This window comes from Oncorhynchus nerka, linkage group LG16, assembly GCF_034236695.1.
Source record: "Oncorhynchus nerka isolate Pitt River linkage group LG16, Oner_Uvic_2.0, whole genome shotgun sequence".
NCBI lineage: Eukaryota > Metazoa > Chordata > Actinopteri > Salmoniformes > Salmonidae > Oncorhynchus > Oncorhynchus nerka.
In genome coordinates this window covers 22,695,748-22,716,804 of record NC_088411.1, presented here as the reverse complement: position 1 = coordinate 22,716,804, position 21,057 = coordinate 22,695,748, and the positions used below count along the sequence as shown (strand labels likewise).

The window sequence follows — 21,057 nt, the reverse complement described above, 5'->3', positions numbered from 1 at the left end:
CTAGTCCAAATGGAGATCTTGCCAAAGTGATCAGTCACTCAGACCTTCAGTAATCTCACTCATCTATAAATGTTGATTACAATTTAGTTTGCCTCTGATAAGGCCAGTGGAAGAGGATCGATATTTGACCAATCGATTCAATCAATATTTACAGAGATTAAGGAAGTTGAGAGAGAGCTGGATAGTGTATGAGGTACTCTACTCCAACAGTCCCTGTATGCAGAGCTAGAGGAGAACTTCAATGACATGGAAGCACTGTGTTGTTTTTAATACTCACCCCCCTTCATCTCCTCATATCTAATAAATAACACTGTAAAAGTTTTCTTGAGGGTTACAGAACATTCACAACCAGCACTCTCGCTCATCCAAATAGACTGTTTGGGTCTGGCACTATTTTACAGAGTCGATGTTTCATTTATGACTGAATTCATCTGAATCCAATGATGATGGCTCCATGAACCTCCTTCCCTTATTCTCATTCGCCGTTGTGGCGTCGGTCGTCCACTGTGTGACCAAACCATGATTAATGACGGAGCCGTCCTCAGCATTACTCATTACCTCTCATCCAGAACTCCCCCTGCTGTCTCCGTCCCGGACCCACCCCACCCGTAGGTCTACAGCCTGGGAAATAATGTATATCATTACCTACAATGTCTTTGTTACAGGAGGTTGAGACTAGGAACTCTATCATCCCCGCGTTACATGTCTACTGTTAATGGAAGGACCTCCCAGCTAGTGTCATTCACTCCATGTCACTGCTTATGAATAAGATAGTGTTAGAAACTACAGTGCATAGTGTACACTACCGGTCAAAGGTTTTAGAACACTTACTCATTCAAGGGTTTTTATTTATTTTTACTATTTTCTACATTGTAGAAGAATAGTGAAGACATCAAAACTATGAAATAATACATATGGAATCATGTAGTAACCAAAAAAGTGTAAATAAATAGAAATATATTTGAAATTCTTTGAACACTCTTGGCATTCTCTCAACCAGTTTCACCTAGAATGCTTTTCCTAAAGTCTTGAAGGAGTTCCCACATATGCTGAGCACTTGTTGGCTGCTTTTCCTTCACTCTGCGATCCAACTTATCCCAAACCATCTCAATTTGGTTGAAGTCGGGGACTGTGGAGGCCATGTCATCTGATGCAGCACTCCATCACTTTTCTTCTTGGTAAAATAGCCCTTACACAGCCTGGAGGTGTGTTGGGTCATTATCCTGTTGAAAAACAAATGATAGTCCCACTAAGCCCAAACCAGATGGGATGGTTGCGGATTTCTCTGGTAGCCATGCTGGTTTGAATTCTAAATAAATCACAGACAGTGTCACCAGCAAAGCAACCTCACACTATAACACCTCCTCTTCCATGCTTTACGATGGGAAATACATATATGGAGATCATCCGTTTACCCACAACGTATCTCACAAAGACATGGCTGTTGGAACCAAATATCTCCAATTTGGACTCATCAGACCAAAGGACACATTTCAACCGGTCTAAGGTCCGTTGCTGGTATTTCTTGGCCCAAGCAAGACTCTTATTCATATTTGTGTCCTTTAGTAGTGGTTTCTTTGCAGCAATTCAACCATGAAGGCCTAATTCACACAGTCTCCGCTGAACAGTTGATGTTGAGATGTGTCTGTTACTTGAACTCTGTGACGCATTTATTTGGGATGCATTTTCTGAGGCTGGTAACTCGAATGAACTGATCCTCTGCAGCAGAGGTAACTCTGGATCTTCCATTCCTGTGGCGGTCCTCATGAGAGCCAGTTTCATGATGGTTTTTGTGACTGCACTTGAAGAAACTTTCAAAATCCTTGAAATTTTCCAGATTGACTGACCTTCATGTCTTTAAGTGATGATGGAATGTAATTTCTCTTTGCTTATTTGAGCTGTTCTTGCCATAATATGGATTTGGTATTTTACCAAATAGGGCTATCTTCTGTATACCACCCTTAGCTTGTCACAACACAACTGATGGGCTCAAACACATTAAGAATAAAATAATTTCCACAAATTAACTTTTAACAAGGCACACCTGTTAATTGAAATGCACTACCTCATGAAGCTGTTTCAGAGAATGCCAAGAGTGTGCAAAGCTGTCATCAAGGCAAAGGATGACTATTTGAAGAATCTCAAATATAAAATATATTTTAATTTATTTAACACTTTTATGGTTACTGCATGATTCCATATGTGTTTTTTCATAGTTTTGATGTTTTCACTATTATTCTACAATGTAGAAAATAGTAAAAATAAAGAAAAACCCTTGAATGAGTAGGTGTTCTAAAACTTTTGACCGGAAGTGTATATCAGATTATCTATAATTTTATGGGCATAATTCAATTGAACATGCTTACATGCTTACCACAGTAGTTTTGCCACTAAATACCAATTAGACTCCTACAATAGGTAATTATTTCCAGTTTTCACAATAAGATATGTTGGTGGTGGGCAGTACTGTGAGAGGTAGTGCAAAGATCTGAATCTGGCCCTAAGACTGATATATTTTTTATTTTATTGGTCTTTTGAGCAATCACATCAGATCTTTTCATATTTTATATTTTTCTGAGCTGATCTGATTGGTCAAAATACCAAATAAGGGAGAGAAAAAGTTAAGACCTTTGCCCAATTATTGGCAAAAGAGCTGATCTGATTAGTCAAATAAATAATTAGTGGAGAAATATGAGAATTGGGCTGCCTGTGTAAACCCAGTCTAGCCTACTGAGAGCATTAGCAAAGTCACAATTGATGGCTTTTTCCAAAGTATGCGCAGAAGCTATTTGTAAATGCAATTCTAAAAGACTGGCTCGTTTACAGTTCATGAATCCAATAGGAGCAGATTGTTCAAGGTAATAATTACTTTACTATTTTCAATACAGTATAAATAGCATTGTGTTATTTCATCTTGATAATCCCCTATATCAAATTGAAAGAACAGTCCCAACAGCGTTTACCCAGGCCAGGCAGCCCAATTCTGATATTTTTTTCACTGATTGGTCTTTTGACCAATCACATCAACTCTGAAAAAGTTCTGATGTGAAAAGATCTGACGTGATTGGTCAAAAGACCAAATAGTGAGAAGAAAAAAACTGAATTGTGCTGCCTGTGTCAACACAGCCTCTGTCCTTCAGAAATTACTCCATCTAATTTTCACATTTGATTATATGTCAAAAAGATGTGACCACCAAGCCAATTGGCTGTATTTAATACAGGCAGACAAATTTTGATATTTTCCCCAATTATTGGCAAAAGATCTGGTCTGTTTGGTAAAAATTTCAATTAGTGGGAAAATATTGTAATTAGGCTGCTTGTGTAAACACAGCCATTGATATGGTACAGTGTACATGGGTAGACAGTGCCACCCATGTTTCGCATTGAGAATCATGTCACTCCATTCATGATGGGTTAGTGCCCTCTGCTGTTAGTTATCTAGAACTGCATGGCACATGTATGTTGTCTCACTCGCCAAGCATGAAACAGAAATGGAGGACAAACAGAATTAAAGGAATTATTGTATGAAAATTATATTGTTTTCTCAGCAGGCAACAATTGTTGTGTCTTGCTGGGATAACAATCTGTTTTGGTCTCTTTAAGGAGAAGGAAATTATAGAATACCCCTGACTTGCATCCAATTCAATGCTCTTCGAAATGGTAAAAACGAAGAAAATCGAAAATAACAGTGAGGAGCTAGACATCAATACCAGAAATTATTTTAATAGTTTTCTATTTAGCTGATTGTGCTATGATTATGAATCTCAACCTACATCGGCCTGCATCGCTTGACACAGAGGTAGGAGTACATTTGAAAAAAGATTGAAAATCATTTCCTTATTCTACAAACAATGGGAGGGGGGGGGTATATGGGCCTGACCTGTGTACGTGGGCTGATAGGCTGATATATCAGTATACTAGCCTCTGTGTTAATTAAGTAGACCAGGCAGTGTTGTCTGAATGCATCCCAAATGGTACCCTATCCCCTTTTATAGTGCACTATTTTTGAGTCATTTGGGACATAGCCACTCTGATAGTGCAGAGTGTATGTCCCCGCAGAGACACACTAAGGTGTCAGTTAAACTCACACCATTAAAGACAACCCTCTCACTCCAACGCATAGAGAGACAGAAGATGTACATGATTGACAGAGGGGGGTACATCATACTTGAACTCACGAATACAGAACAGCACCGTTGAACTGGTAGGGCTTATTAATATATCTAGATGGAATAGATTTATGGAAGAGCTGGGGTTGGGGGGAATTTCACAGGATTTTCAAGGCTACTACGTCAGGATGAACTCTTTGACAAACCCATTGTTTAAAATATGCTAATTGAAAATAGGCTACTGAAATAGTCATTCCTGTAAATAGCCCTATTTGTAGGTATATAGCTAATTTGCATACATACAGTACGTTACTGAGATCGCAAGGGACAAAATGAATACATTGAAACAATGTACAGAAAACTCTATACAGAATGAGGAAGTGAAAGCAGTAGAAGAAACGTAATTCAATCACACCAACAAGAAAGGACAAATATGATGCAGTTCTGATGCACAGATTTGGTTATATGGTTTGCTTATATGATTGGGCTATAAACTGTACACTCTGGCTTCTAAACTAAAAATGTGATTACTTTCACTCTCATCATCTCAACTATAAAGACATGAGATATGTTGAACAGCCATATGAGTACCTACCGCACTTAGACTGAGGCTTACTAGAAGACTGTTTTTGACTGCAAACCAGTGAATGATCAGTCTTGACACTTGTGTTAATACAAAGATAAAAGATAATTGCCCTCTTAAATCATTCAAACGATTGGTGCATTCAACCTACTTACGCATGGCAAGCATTTCAATATGCAATAAACATATTTTGCATTTGTGCTATACTGTTTGTATATCTCTGGTACATGGAGTTAGTGCGCGTTCCACTGGCACAGGTGTCCACATAGGCCTACATCTGGAAAGCCAATTCTATATTTAGTCAGGTAATGTTCCCATTTATACAATGTTTTGATTTACCGTTAACAAGTGCATATAGGTGTATTTCATGCTATTTTATTTCATAGTTTTGATGTTTTCACTATTATTCTACAATGTAGAAAATAGTAAAAATGAAGAAAAACCCTTGAATGAGTAGGTGTTCTAAAACTTTTGACCGGTAGTGTATATCAGATTATCTATAATTTTATGGGCATAATTCAATTGAACATGCTTATATTACCACAGTAGTTTGGGCACTAAATACAAATTAGACACCTACAACAGGTAATTATTTCCAGTGACTTTCAACGTGGCACCGTCATAGGATGCCACCTTTCCAACAAGTCAGTTTGCCAAATTTCTGCCCTGCTAGAGCTGCCCCGGTCAACTGTAAGTGCTGTTAATGTGAAGTGGAAAGGGCAAGGAGCAACAACTACTCAGCCGGTGGGTAGTGGTAGGTCACACAAGCTCACCGAAAGGGGCCTTCGAGTGCTGAAGAATGTAGCGAGTAAAAATTGTCTGTCCTTAGTTGCAATACTCACTTCTGAGTTCCAAGCTGCCTGTGGAAGCAACTTCAGCACAAGAACTGTTTGTCTGGAGCTCATTGGAATGGGTTTCCATGGCCGAGCAGCCGCACACAAGCCTAAGATCACCATGCGCAATGCCAAGCGTCGGCTGGAGTGGTGTAAAGCTTGTCGCCATTGGACTCTGGAGCAGGAAAGGGAGGACCAACTCCATATTAATGCCCATGATTTTGGAACAAAATGTTTGACGAGTAGGTCTCCACATACTTTTGTCCATGTAGTGTATAATCACTTCCCAAGTCGACCCCAACATATGCTAAATGAAAACGGCCCATGGCAGACCACCCAGACCTGACCCCACCAGATGTGACGGTCTGTCCCAGCCATATGCACCCTGTGGGCTAAACTGGAAGCAGTGACTTCCAACTGATAGAACCTCACAAAAGTGTGTGGTGATGCCCAACTCACCGCAGCACAAATATCTCCTATAGTCAACCCTTTAAACAACAGCCAAGACCCTGCCAGACCCCTGGTGGAGTGGGCATGTGCACCGCTAGGTAACTCTTGCTACTTGCTGCTATACGCCACAGAGACAGCCTCCACAATCTAGAGGGTGAAATAGTTCAGCACCTCAGGAGTAAATTCCAGTTGGCTCTTCATAGCTGAGCATTTAGCGGTTGAGACAGCAGGTCCGGTAGAGAGAGACAGGATCAAACAGCAGGTCTGGGACATGGTAGCACTTCCGGTGTGTCCTGAACAAGTCAGGGTTCCATAGCCGTAGACAGTAACTGCAGAGACTGGATCTGAACCGACCAGGTGGACCAGGTGGACTGGAGACAAGGATAGCCAGGAGTCATCAGGCCAGGTTGTCCTGAGGCATGGTCCTAGAGCTCAGGTCCTGCATCTTTTATTTAAGTGTAGACTAAGCCCTATAGGTTTGTAACTTCACATGATTTAGCCTACTTGTCAATCCAGATCTGAATATTTGATATCCTTTTTACTGTACACTGTTGATAGTCATTTTTTACAAAGCTAATCACTGAATGTTCAACTACAAGGATATGGTCAGGTTGACACTTCTAAGTCACAATAACACAGAAGTTACAATCACACACACTTAATTTAGGTTAGTGTGGAGTTAAGGCTTTGTCATTAAAATAATATTGTGCCTGTCTTTCAGATCTGCCAACCAGTCTCTGTGGGTGACCGGTAACCGTGTTTCCTCCAAGCTGTTCCTGGCCTGCAGTGGCACGCTGGGACTTCCATAGGCTTGTAGACCTGAAGCAGTGTGATGTGGTCCAGGTAATTATCACACACACGTATACACACTCACTCTATCACTCATTCTGTTTTGTTGTATAATTATTTTCACTTAAGAAAATTGTGCCTCTCTCTTTTAGATCGGACACCCCTATTAGCTCAACCACAGCCCTCACAGCTGCAGTTGTCTGCCCCTGTGCCTGCTACACCGGCCGCGACAGGTGATACAGGTAATTATCACAGACATGCATACAGACATGCATACTCTCCCTCACTTGAGGCTCTATTCAATCACATCCGCTTTAGCCGACATCTGCCTAGCGGTTGTTTTGGAGGTGTCTTAGTTGGTTGTTTTGGCGGTGGTAGAGGTGGAACTGTGTTAGAGCTGTCAAATCCACAAGCGGCTCCTGGCATTATCCCTAAAGAGGACATTGGTATTGGCTGCACGGAGTCGCATTAACACAAATCTCATGCCCTGTTTACAAGTTCAAACAGTGGAATGTGAGACGTAATCTACACCTCCATTAGGATGATAGAAACCCTCATTATTTAGTTTCATGATTTTTCATGTTGAGCGTAATTATGTGTATGTAGCCTAGACTTCTCCTTCTGAACTTGTAACGTGAGTAGGATGGTGTAGTTTCATGACAATGATCAAGAGCAGCTGCTTACCGACTTGACAGATCCAACACAGTTACACTTCAGACACCTCCAATACATCAATTGACCTGATTGAATCTAGGCCTTACACACTCATTCAGTCTGTTTAGCTGTATGATTGTCAGTTAAGAAAATTGTGAATCTCTTTTAGATCTGAATCCCCCACCAGTTCAGCTGCAGTCATGTAGTCCTCTGCTGTGGTATTTAAATTACCGGCAGCACCAGGTAATACTTCACTGGCCGTGAAGAGAGAAACTTTTGAGGATTCCCTGATGGATATAGGTTATTCAGAATTACAGTGGCTTGGGAAAGTATTAAGACCCCTTGACTTTTTCCACATTTTGCTACGTTACAGCCTTATTCTAAAATATATTAAATAGTTTTTTTCCTCATCAATCTAAACAGAATACCCCATAATGACGAAGCAAAAACAGGTTGTTAGAAATGTTTGCTAATTTATAAAAAATGTCAAACTTAAACATTACATTTACATGAGTATTCAGAACCTTTACTGAGTACTTTGTTAAAGCACCTTTGGCAGGATTACAGCATCAATTCTTCTTGGGTATGACACTACAAGCTTGGCACACCTGTATTTGGAGAGTTTCTCCCATTCTTCACTGCAGATCCTCTCAAGCTCTGTCAGATTGGATAGGGAGCATTGCTGAACAGCTATGTTCAGGTTTCTCCAGAGATCTTCAATCTGGTTCAAGTCCGGGCTCTGGCTGGACCACTCAAGAACATTCAGAGACTTGTCCTGAAGGCACTCCTGCATTATCTTGGCTGTGTGCTTAGGGTCATTGTCCTGTTGGAAGATGAATCTTCACCCCAGTCCGAGGACCTGAGTGCTCCGGAGCAGGTTTTCATCAAGGATCTCTGTACTTTGCACCGTTCAGCTTGCCTCAATCCTGACTAGCCTCCCAGTCCCTCCCACTGAAATACATCCCCACAGCATGATGCTGCCACCACCATGCTTCACAGTAGGGATGGTGGCAGGTTTCCTCCAGACGTGATGCTTGGCATTCAGGCTAAAGAGTTATTTTCATTTCATCAGACCAGAGAATCTTGTTTCTCATGGTCTGAGAGTCTTTAGGTGCCTTTTGGCAAATTCCAAGTGGGCTGTCATGTCTTACTGAGGAGTGTCTTCAGACTGGCCACTCTACCATAAAGGCCTGATTAGTGGAGTGCTGCAGAAATGATTGTCCTTCTGGAAGGTTCTCCCATCTCCACAGAGGAAATTTAGAGCTTTGTCAGAGTGACCATCGGGTTCTTGTTAACCTCCCTGACCAAAGCCCTTCTCCCCTGATTGTTCACTTTGGCCTGGCTGCCAGCTCTAGGGAGAGTCTAGGTGGTTCCAAACTTCTTCCATTTAAGAATGAAGGAGGCCACTGTGTTCTTAGGGACCTTCAATGCTGCAAACATTTTTTGGTTCCTTTCCCAGGATCTGTGCCTCAATGGCAATTCCTTCGACTTCATGGCTTGGTTTTTGCTCTGAAATGCAGTGACAACTGTGGGACCGTATATAGACAGGTGTGTGCCTTTGCAAATCATGTTCAATCAATTGAATTTACCACAGTTGGAGACCAATCAAGTTGTAAAAACATCTCAAGGATGATCAATGGAACCAGGATGCACCTGAGCTCAATTTTGAATCAGGTCTGAATACTTATGTAAATAAGGTCAATTTGCAAACATTTATAAAAACCTGTTTTCACATTGTCAATATGGGGTATTGTATGTAGATTGCTGAGTAAAAAAATATATATATTTTAGAATAAGGCTGTAACATAACAAAATGTGGAAAAAGTCAAGGGTTCTGAATACTTTCCGAGGAAATACACATATGCTCACTCACACCAACAGACGTTCACACACAAAAAATTTCCTTCACAATGGCTATACATGTCTGGCTCCGGTGAACCAAGACAAAATTCCCTATTGGGGTGAAGGCAGACACTGGTTTTGAAGTTCGCATACGGGGCTACCTCATCACGTGACCATGACCGACTCATGTCCGCTACACCCCCCCCCCCCCCTTTGACCTCCTCCCCCATGAGAGGTCACCTCACATTGGGTGTCAATGTACGACACAGGATATGATCCACAACTGCAGTCCAAACTCAAAGTAGACAGCCCTCAGCCCTGTGCCCTTCAATGACGTTCTACATCGTCACATCCAATGGGTGCCTTAATAAATGTCCCTTGCCCAAGCGAGGGAGAGTGATAATCGGAGAGGCTACGTCCTTGGTGGAAATCTTGAAGTTGCGCAGACAGACAGATAACCATGGACAAGAAAACAAACTACAGTGCTAGCTTTCAATCTTATAATGGTAAACTGGTTGATGTGTACTTTTTATGACTGTCTCGCACAATGTTATAGCTATCTATCTTGCTCAATGTTAAGCTTGAAAGAGGTTGCCTGGCAACAGCATCACATTTCTACATTGGCAAAGCAGTAATACACTTAGCCAAAATTATTATTTTTTCACTTGAAATATACTCACAATAACTAATAGTACTGTATGTAGTATACAGTGTGATAGTATGCCATTACAAACACAATTATTAAAGTGGAACTGACAGCATCTTAGTAACATGAAATCTTCTTAAAATATGTTCATATACACCCCCAGGAAGAATATGACACTTTAAAAAAAGAAAATCTATAGCAATATACAGGAGGAAAGTGGCCAAACATTTGGACAATTAACAGATATTGCAGTAAATACAACTTAATTAAAACATCAGTCTCATCCAGGACCGGAGTCTACGCAGACCGGTGCGCCATATCCAATCAGAGGTACAGTAGCCATATGCAAAAAAGTAATTTGCCACAAAGTGTCACGGCAGATTTCCTCTTCTTCTGAAGAGGTGAAACAAGGATCAGACCAAAATGCAGCCTGGTAAGTGTCCATGGTTTTAATAGGAAAACTCAACATGAACACAACTACAAAACGTGAAAAACCAAAAACAGTCCCGTGTGGCACAAACACTCACACAGGAAACAATCACCCACAAAATACCCAAATAATATGGCTGCCTAAATATGGTTCCCAATCAGAGACAACGATAGACAGCTGCCTCTAATTGAGAACCAATCTAGGCAACCATAGACATACAATTACCTAGAACGGGTACAGCCACATAAACTTACAAAACCCCTAGACAAGACAAAACACATAAATCCCCCATGTCACACCCTGACCTAACCAAAATAATAAAGAAAACAAAGATAACTAAGGCCAGGGCGTGACACAAAGGCCTGCCATCATTCACTTTGAACTGGAATGTGGGTTTACACGCAGTTCAGTTGCAACAGCACGGCTTTAGATCATTAGAATTAATTTGAACAAAGTCACAAAATACACTTTAATGTATTTCTGCAAACATGTAGCTAAATACCACGGGAGTCCTCTTATATTTGGGAACTTTACAGTTCTATTTTTAGACCTTTATTTAACTAGGCAAGTCAGTTAAGAACAAATTATTATTTACAATGATGGCCTTCACTATTGCTCAAACTCTCAAACTTTTTCAGCTAGTTGGCCATCATAATTGCCTGACAATGCATATGGTGTTGTCCCAACCAAGCACCCAAGCTAACTGGCTAAAGTTGGCTAGCTTGCTAGCTAGCTAGCTACTTCCAGATACAAATGAAAGAACACCTCACTGACCATTTTAGTTGACCTAGCAGAGCTGGTTAAGCTGTTAACATGTTATATAGAGTGTCCATGACTAACTATTACATTTTTTGCCTATGTTTACTGACACCGGTCATATTCAGCAGGTGATTGGTGTTGGTATTCTGTGCTCTGGCACACTCGGACAAGAGTGCTCTGAAATCAGAGTAGATAGCTTGCCAGAGTGAATTTGCAAATGAAAGAGATATGCTACCTGGATAACAGTCGTTCAGCATAGCTAGCTAGCTATCTGCACCTGTACATAGCCCATCTATAATTTAGCCCAAACAACTACCTCTCCCCCTACTGTATTTATTTATTTTGCTCCTTTGCACCCCATTATTTCTATCTATACTTTGCATATTCTTCCACTGCAAATCTACCAATCCAGTGTTTTACTTGCTATATTGTATTTACTTTGCCACCATGGCCTTTTTTTGCCTTTACCTCCCTTATCTCACCTCATTTGCTCACATTGTATATAGACTTATTTTTCTACTGAATTATTGACTGTATGTTTGTTTTACTTCATGTGTAACTCTGTCTTGTTGTATGTGTCGAACTGCTTTGATTTATCTTGGCCAGGTCACAATTGTAAATGAGAACTTGTTCTCAACTTGCCTACCTGGTTAAATAAAGGTTAAATAAATAAAAAATCTAGCTAATGTGTTTTTTGCTTGCTACATAAATAGATACGCTAGCATATTAGCCACATTATGACTGACTTGTGATCATTGCCCTTGCTAGTTTGATTATATTGACATTCCCAGCCTTAGGTACACTTGTCAGTTTTTGTCCAGAATATTGAGTCATTGAACCTGAAACAGTTCATCCCGGATGGAGGCAGCAAACAACGTCCCAGGCCAGCTGTGATATACAACCTGATAGCAATATTTTTTGGACTACCATGAAATGAATTGGTGAATTATATGAATCATGCATTGAACTGCATCCATCTATTCTGCCAACAATGCCTTAGTGTATGTCATGGAACTTTGAGTTAAATATAACCTATTTTCAAAACCTCCTATGAAGCTTGTTTTGTAACATAAACAGGGAATTTGTTTGTTTCATATCTGCAAAGCAGTACAAATGCTATCAGTTTCCCGCTTTAATGTTTAGGTAAGGATACATTTGTGAAAGAGAAAGCAAAAAGGAAGTGAGAGAGGACCAATTTGTCAAAACAAAAATCTGTCTCCCTCCAGCAGGTGGTGTTTTTTCGTTGTTTCGCCCACCAATCACGGAGTTTTTGTATGGAGGTCAATGTGAGTGTTGAATTTGGCCAACAAAAACATGTATGGCTTATTTGGTCGAATTGAAGTTTTGTAATGCTTAAATTGTTAGGAGTGTACTTGATATAAGTAGGACACGTGACATCACAGCAACAGTGAGAAGAAAAAAAAGGTTATATAGGAGTTGTCTCGAAATGGCTATGCATATTAATTTCATGAGGCTAGTAGCATAGCGTCTCGCCATTGAATACCGGCGGTTGACGTCAACAACCGTTATCGAATAATCAGGACAGTGTCGCTTAGTGGAGAACAACTCCAGGTGTTAGGACGGAAAGACATACCAGTACATCCATACTCTTTGGAGAAAGTAGTCCGTATTACATTTGTCCTCCATGAGTCGCCGTAACTTGACTATAAAGATTGCGTCAGCGGAAGTTCCACCCTCTTCATCCTTTCTCTTGCAGGCTGTGTAAGTTGCACATTTTCCATACAAACACAAAAGGAAAGTAAAATCATTATTCATCCTTCTTATAACTGACAAATATGTCCACGAAATAATTCAACAATGATCTTAGAAATATTAGTCCACATAATTCCGCAGTTATTTGGTTTTTCATTGATTGTTATTCGACTTTAAATATATGTATACCAACCCTTGTGTTTCTTCCGTGTTCCAGGCTTCAGTCCGCAGACACGGCAAGATGGTGAGGACCGTTTTCGCTACATTTATATATCTATAATTGCACGATAAACAACATTTCATTAACCTAGTGTGGATTAACGAAAATGGGCATAACGTTACCGCTAATTTATCTTTGCCGTGTTGTCACAGCTAGTAATGGTAGCTAGCCGAGTAGGCTAATCGCTTGTACGGGCCACAGCTGGTGCGGCCTTAACGGTAGCCAACGTTAGTACATTGTTAACTAACAAACTGAGGTGGTGTAATGTGTCTTTCGTTAACGTGAACTGAAAGGTCAACAAACCCAGTGGTAATAATTTGCATTGAAAGGCATATCTGTCAGCCATGTTCTAGTTAGTAGAGCATGTCTTCGCAAGTTGTCCAAACATCACAGGCTGTCTCGTGCATGTGATGCATTTACACGCTTGCCAGAATAAGGATGGACCTAGTGCTAATTTTCGATTTAACCAGAATCTTTAGTTCCACCGGTCCACTGACAATCTTCATATTACTTTTACTTAGGTATTCTCCCCATGGCTAGTTAACCACATTGCTAACATAGCTAGTTATCATGCCATGTTAAGGTCCTTACGTTGAGTTTACCTCTGGTTGGGTGATTAGTTGTTGCAGAAAATGGTATAACTGCTGTGTACTTATTCTTCCCTGTTTTGTTTTAGCCACGCAAAATTGAAGAAATAAAAGATTTTCTGCTTACAGCAAGAAGGAAGGATGCCAAGTGTAAGTATTGCGTTGTTGCCCACTACTCTGCTCTTCTGACTTTTCTGACGGGCTAAAGCTGATGGTATTTATAGTAATTTAAGTAAGCATTTCACTGTTTACGAAGCATGTGACTAATTTGATTTCTACACCACATAGTATTTTGCATTGAAATTCTAACTGCAAACCATGGTGTTGAATGTTCAGATTCATCTGTTGTCCCACAGCTGTAAAGATCAAGAAGAACAAGGAAAATGTCAAGTTCAAGGTGCGTTGCAGCAGGTACCTGTACACCCTCGTCATCACGGACAAGGAGAAGGCCGAGAAGCTGAAGCAGTCCCTGCCCCCAGGTGAGATTCTCATCTTTCATCACATGGAATGTGGTTAATTGTGTTGGGATAGTAAAACAGATGCATCTTGCGTTTCATAGGTACGTCTAGAAAGACCTTGGTCCCGAAGAGTAGTGACAATGTCCAGTCTAAAGATGTGGATCTCTTGTCAATGCATAGTAGTTACAAATTGAATGTGGTTATGAAGTAATCCTATTGGTTGTTGTGCAAGTTGTCCAAACACTACATGCTGCTTGGTGCTAGTGGTGCATTTACACGCTTGCTAGAATAAGGATGGGCCTAGTGCTTGATTTCGACTATCAGAAATTGAGTTCCACCGGTTCACTGACATGTGTATGCCTAAATGTTTTGAGCTGTCAATCTGGACAAAACAGAAAAATAGATTTTTAGGGGGGATGGGTTCTGATAGAAACACTGCTTGCCTCAAGTTGTCAAATATCAATACCAAATCTAGAGATTATACATTCTACTCTTTCCTGAACACTAGTGTTTCTAGTCATGTAAATAGTTCATTTGTAACTTTACCACTGAAAGTATGCAGTGAGGATGGACACAATGCACATGTAGTTTTTAACCATCTCTCATTTCTCTCTTCAGGTCTGGCTGTGAAGGAGCTCAAATAGAGGACCATCTTTGTGTACAGTGAATTGTAATAAAAAGAGGGAAACCATTTTGTCTTGGTTATGTTGTGCCACTACAGTACATATGTAAATGCTTTGTGGCTCGTAATTGAACAAGGCATTAGTGAATGTATGCCCAATTAAGTTACTGTGGATTCATTTAAAGGGCTGGTTTCCCAGACAGATTAAGCCTACTCCTGGATTTTGGAGTGCTTTCAATTAAGATTCTCAAATGGAAAATACTCTTTAGTCTAGGACTAGGCTTACTCGTCTGGAAAACTTGCCCTAAAAATAAGAAATTACATGGATCTGTGGAGTTGTCAAATCAAAGTTACTGGCTACAGATGGGCCCAATTCTCCAGAAATGATGTAATCAGATCGCAATTGGTGGCTACTAGCGTGGTGACTGCTTACACCTATCCAATCTCTTGTCGACTTGAGTTACAGTTCAAATAAAGAAATCAGTCAATTGCAAGAAATTCATTAGGTACTAATCTATGCATTTCACACAACTGGGCTGGGGGATCCAGGTCCAGCAAATCAAAGTGAGTTTTTTTAATAGAGAACCTAGTTTCATCGGCTGTCCAAGTGGCTGGTCTCAGACAATCCCACAAGTGAAGCCGGGTGTAGAGGTCCTGGGCTGGCGTGGTTGCCTGCGGTTGTGATGCCGGTTAAACATACTAACAAATTCTCTAAAATGACTTGAGGTGGCTTATGGTAGAGAAATGAACACTTATTTCTTACCACTTTTTCCTCAAGTTGTAGTTAAGTCATGTCCCATCGCTGTACCTCCCCTACGAACTCGGGAGAGGTGATTGTTGAGAAGCCATGCATCCGAAACAACCATGCCAAGATGCACTACTCGCTTAACCAGCACCTTAGACTGCTGTGCCACCTGGGAGGCCCGAACATTCAATTCACTAACAGCTCTAGGTACGCATTCTTGCAGTCAGCATGCCAATTGCATGTGCTCTTTAAACCAGAGACGTGGCATTGTTGGGCACATTTTAGTGGCCTTATATTGTCCCAACACAAGGTACGCCTGTGTTTAATCAGCTTCTTGATATGCTGCACCTGTCAGGTGGATGGATTATCTTGGTAAAGGACAAATGCTCACGAGGATTTAAACAAATTAGAGAAATAAGCTTTTGCTTATGGAACAATTCTGGCATCTTTTATTTCTGTTCATGAAACATAAGACCAACACTTGTATGTTTTTGTTCAGTATAGTAAAAAGCATGAGCTGAAGCACCCCCCCAAAAAGAGAAGAGGGAAAAAAAGCATTCGCACACAGTTATGCTGATCCTGGAATTGACCTGGGCCTGGTTTCCGATAGCAAGGGAATTTGGGTGTATGAGTTTAAACATGCATCTTTTTCCACCACTAGTTTACCCAATGGCATTTTATACCTTAGGGGCAAGAATATTATAATAGATGTAGAACTCTTCTGATGGCTAGAGTGGTAAGGAAAGTGAATGTCCACGTGCTAATTGTGCCTATTATTGAAAGTCTTAAGTTTGGCAGGCTAAATTCCTTAAGCGTGATTAACTAAAGAACAGGCAGTGTATGGCACAATAGACATGCACGTGTATGGGTAAAATGCTGGATTTCTATACCAGCTGTCAGACCAGTGCATAGTGATCATAATCGGTCTCATAAGACTCATCCACTTCATAGAACGTTCATGTTTGTTACAGCAGGCTCATTAATATTGTACGGTGTTTTAGTTTATCGGACACTGTTGGAATGACCACATAGCATTGGCTACTGTACAACAAAGTAGACTAGACAGACCGCCTCATCACTGTGATCTGCTTGGATAAAAAGTTTTGCATCCCAAATGGCACCCTATTCCAAATAGAAAACCATTTTACCAGAATCCTATTCACCATACTATATAGGGTGTTCGCAATAGGGGAATTGTCTTCTGGTTTTGGAGAACCCACTATGGATGCTGTCAATACTGGGGCAATGTACAGAAGCTGATTGCAGACTGAAGACTTGGCCAAATATTGAAAATACAAATCTTATACAGAAGCAATTTTCTGAGGTACAGTGCATTCGGAAAGTATTCAGACCTCTTGACTTTCCAAATGTTGTTACTTTACAGCCCTATTCTAAAATTGATTAAATATTTTTTTCCCTGCATCAATCTACACACAATACCCCATAATGACAAAGCATGTTTGTCATTTATTAAAAAATAAAAAAACAGGAAATATAAAATCGCTGTAAGTATTCAGACCCTTTACTGAGTACTTTGTTGAAGCACCTTTGGCAGCAATTACAGCCTCAAGACTTCTTGGGTATGACGCTACAAGTTTGGCACACCTGCATTTGGGGAGTTTCTCCCATTCTCTGCAGATCCTCAAGCTCTGTCAGGTTGTATAGGGAGCGTCGCTGTACAGCTATTTTCAGGTCTCCAGAGATTTTTGATGTGGTTCAAGTCTGGGCTCTGGCTGGGCCACTCAAGGACATTTGTCCCTGCAGAACCACACCCAGTGACTGTCCAGCTTTTGCCAACAAACTTTCTTTCTCAGGGGGCTGTAAACCCAGACCAGCTCACCAGACTCAGAGTTCCTCCCCCAGGTGTGCACATGATTGTTTATTTTCTGCCTCACACCTGCGCTCATAAGCTGGTCATTGGCGAAAGTGTGGGCTGTGTCCAGGGGGTCCTGGAGTCTCCTGGCATACTCCCTGAACGCTATCTCTGCAGGGGTGCAGATTCATCCTCTGAATGGCACACATACACAATCAATGTCTCAATTGTCTCAAGTCTTAAAAATGATTTGTTAACCTGTCTCCCCCCCTTCATCTACACTGATTAAAGTGGATTTAACAGGTGACATCAATAAGAGATCATCGCTTTCACCTGGATTTACCTGGTCAGTCTATGTCATGGAAAGAGCAGTTGTTCCAAATGTTTTGTCCACTAAGTGTATATATATATACTGGTTTCTGACATTACTCATTCTGATACTTTTTAATGTATCTTTTTTTTGCGGATTGTGTGTGTTTTTTGTAATAAAAAAATGTGCTAGGTATTACTGCATTCATTTTTGGAGCTAGAAGCACAAGCATTTCGCTGCACCTGAGTTAACATCTGCAAATCTGTGTACATGACCAATACACTTTGATTTGATTTGTTGCTTATACATTGCTTTGACATTCAGGAAAAAAATAACATCTTATTAAAATATGTCTATCTTTAGCCTATAAATTGCATCTTTCTATGGCATACTTTTTCCCATTCTACTTATTTTCCTTAGACTACCATTCAGGTTCCTGGGATATGTCTATGCTCCCTGCAGGGTCTGCGCGCCTTCGCCTCGTGTCCCGTGCCCCTTATTCATGCGCGCTCCCGTATGGGGACATTTCTTTTCTGTGGTGGGATCGCTCAAATGTGAACGACTGGACCAGCGGACAGGATGGCCGTGGCTGAAACGGCGTGCTAATTTTATTTTTCCCAGATAATCTTGGGATGCTTTCCTTTAACGACTTCCCTGCATCTTTTGTCTACTGTGCGTTTCAACGGGTCTACACTATCCAGCATGCTTTTCCATAATAATAGCTTATTATTGCTTTGTTACAGAAGACGGAACTGATGAGGATACTTCCAACAGCAGATGAGCTGTCTGTTTACTAAAGACAATAAACGAACTGTACTAGATCTTGGATAAGAAAACTAGTGCCGGGATGTCTTCGATACGGGATGATTATATTGCACCTTGGTGGACTTATTGGCTACACAATTTTCCTCATGTCAACCTGAACTTCCAGCCCATCGATAACACCTTCTCCCCACAGGATCAGAACTACCAGCAGGTTAGTTGTGCAGACTCAGATTTGACCCACCCCGGGTCTCATTATCTGGATCCCAAATGGAACCTTATTTATTAGTGCACTACTTTTCACCAGGACCCATAGAACTCTGGTCAAAACAAGGGTTTAAATAAATATATGTGATGTGTTATTGGATATGGTCTAAACCCCAAAAAGATCCCCTTCCATCAGGATGATCAAATTAACCAATTGCTGAATCTGATCATTTCTGCCAACAGCAGAAGTTTGATAGGCCTATAGGACAGTCTGCAATGCAATGTTTATTTGGAACATTACATTTAATCTGTGTTAGTACAAATAATATCATGTCATTTCTGGGCTACTCTATATCTCTCAGCTGACTATTCTCAAATGTCTATTATAAACTGGGTGGTATGAGCCCTGAATGCTGATTGGCTGACAGCAGTGGTATATCAGACCATATATATGACAAAACATTTATTTTAACTGCTCTAATTACATTGGTAACCAGTTTATTATAGTAATAAGGCAACTGTTTTTTTAATATATATGGCCAATATACCACGGCTAAGAGCTGTGTCCAGGCACTCCGTGTTGTGTCGTGGTAAGGAACAGCTCTTAGCCGTGGTAAATTGGGCATATACCACACCCCTCGGGCCTTATTGCTTAAGTATCTTGCTGAAAAATTTGGGAACCCCCAGCATGTTTCTATGGCTTAATCCCAAATGCCACCCTACTATTCCTTATATAGGGCACTACTTAATTAAAGTAATCCTGTGTGAACATCAGACTCAGTATATTTCAAATGTATCTTGCAATCACACATAACAGAGTTGATGCTTGTAGTTTTTACAATCGCAGAAATCTGTTTAGCTTTTGGCTTGGGTTGAACTACAGAGACCGTGCACATTGTTTCCTCAAACCTCTAAATGGCTAATCAAGCCTTGGGATGAGTAATGTTTCAGCTGTTACTTTCCACAAAGACTGGGTTTATTTCAAGGATTCTGTTATTTTCTATAGTGTAGAGTCAGTGTAGAGTAGACAGTCTAAAATAGGGGCAGACACCATACAGTACTTTTTCAAAGCAGCTATAGTGAGACACCCACTCTATGTCTGCTGGTTGTAATTAAGTCATTATTGTGGAACCTTTGCTGTGGGGGTGAACAAGTTTAATGGGAAAGCGTTAGGAAGAGAGAAAGGGATAGTGAGCGAGCAGAGAGGGGGTAGAGAGATGGGGAGAGAAAGTGGGAGAGGAGCTATGTAGGTCCAGTGTGGCTCAGTTGGTAGCGCGTAGCATTTGCAATGTCAGGGTTGTGGGTTTGATTCCTACGGGGCACCAGTATGAACAAATATGGAATTGTATACACTCACTACTGTAAGTTGCTTTGGATAAGGTGGTCTGCTAAAATACCCACAGTTGAAATCAGAAGTTTACCTACACCTTAGCCAATTACATTCCAACTGTTTTTCAAAATTCCCTGTTTTAGGTCAGTTAGGATCACCCCTTTATTTTAAGAATGTGACATGTCAGAATAATAGTAGAGAGAATTATTTCTTTCAGCTTTTATTTCTATCATCACATTCGCAGTGGGTTAGAAGTTTACATACACTCAATTAGTCAACTCAGCAAAAAAAGAAACATCCTCTCACTGTCAACTGCGTTTATTTTCAGCAAACTTAACATGTGTAAATATTTGTATGAACATAACAAGATTCAACAACTGAGACATAAATTGAACAAGTTCCACAGACATGTGACTAACAGAAATGTAATAATTTGTCCCTGAACAAAGTGGGGGTCAAAATCAAAAGTAACAGTCAGTATCTGGTGTGGCCACCAGCTGCATTAAGTACTGCAGTGCATCTCCTCCTCATGGACTGCACCATATTTGCCAGTTCTTGCTGTGAGACCCTAATCTTCCACCAAGGCAACTGCAAGTTCCCGGACATTTCTGGGGGGAATGGCCCTATCCCTCACCCTCCAATCCAACAGGTCCAAGACGTGCTCAATGGGATTGAGATCTGGGTTCTTTGCTGGCCATGGCAGAACACTGACATACCTGTCTTGCAGGAAATCACGCACAGAACGAGCAGTATGGCTGGTGGCATTGTCATGCTGGAGGGTCATGTCAGGATGAGCCTGCAGGAAGGGTACCACATGAGGAAGGAGGATGTCTTCCCTGTAACGCACAGCATTGAGATTGCCTGCAATGACACACCGCCCCAGACCATGACGGACCCTCCACCTCCAGAGTACAGGCCTCAGTGTAAAGCTCATTCCTTCGACGATAAATGCGAATCCGACCATCACCCCTGCTGAGACAAAACCGCAACTCGCCAGAGAAGAGCACTTTTTGCCAGTCCTGTCTGGTCCAGCGACGGTGGGTTTGTGCCCATAGGTGACTTAGGCGTCTCACAGTACGGACATTGACATTTATTGCCCTGGCCACATCTGCTGTCATCAGGCCTCCTTGCAGCATGCCTAAGGCATGTTCACGCAGATGAGCAGGGACCCTGGGCATCTTTCTTTTGGTATTTT

The 21,057-nt window shown here is 41.0% G+C and overlaps 1 protein-coding gene and 1 long non-coding RNA gene across 3 annotated transcripts in view; both read left to right on the top strand.

Moving 5' to 3' along the window:
• The first annotated feature begins 12,798 nt into the window (after positions 1–12,798).
• On the top strand, positions 12,799–14,027 carry LOC115144273 (uncharacterized). The gene is made up of 4 exons (XR_010459334.1): positions 12,799–12,817; positions 13,026–13,052; positions 13,705–13,765; positions 13,952–14,027. It is a non-coding gene; the product is annotated as an uncharacterized LOC115144273 (long non-coding RNA).
• Positions 14,028–18,112: 4,085 nt separating this feature from the next.
• LOC115144271 (protein tweety homolog 2-like) overlaps positions 18,113–21,057 on the top strand; it is a 121,049-nt gene continuing 118,104 nt past the window's right edge. For both annotated transcript variants that reach the window (XM_029685176.2, XM_029685175.2), the window contains exon 1: positions 18,113–18,539. In XM_029685176.2, the coding sequence (XP_029541036.1) occupies positions 18,411–18,539 (129 nt within the window). In that variant the 5' untranslated portion in view covers positions 18,113–18,410. The remainder of the gene's footprint in view (positions 18,540–21,057) is intronic.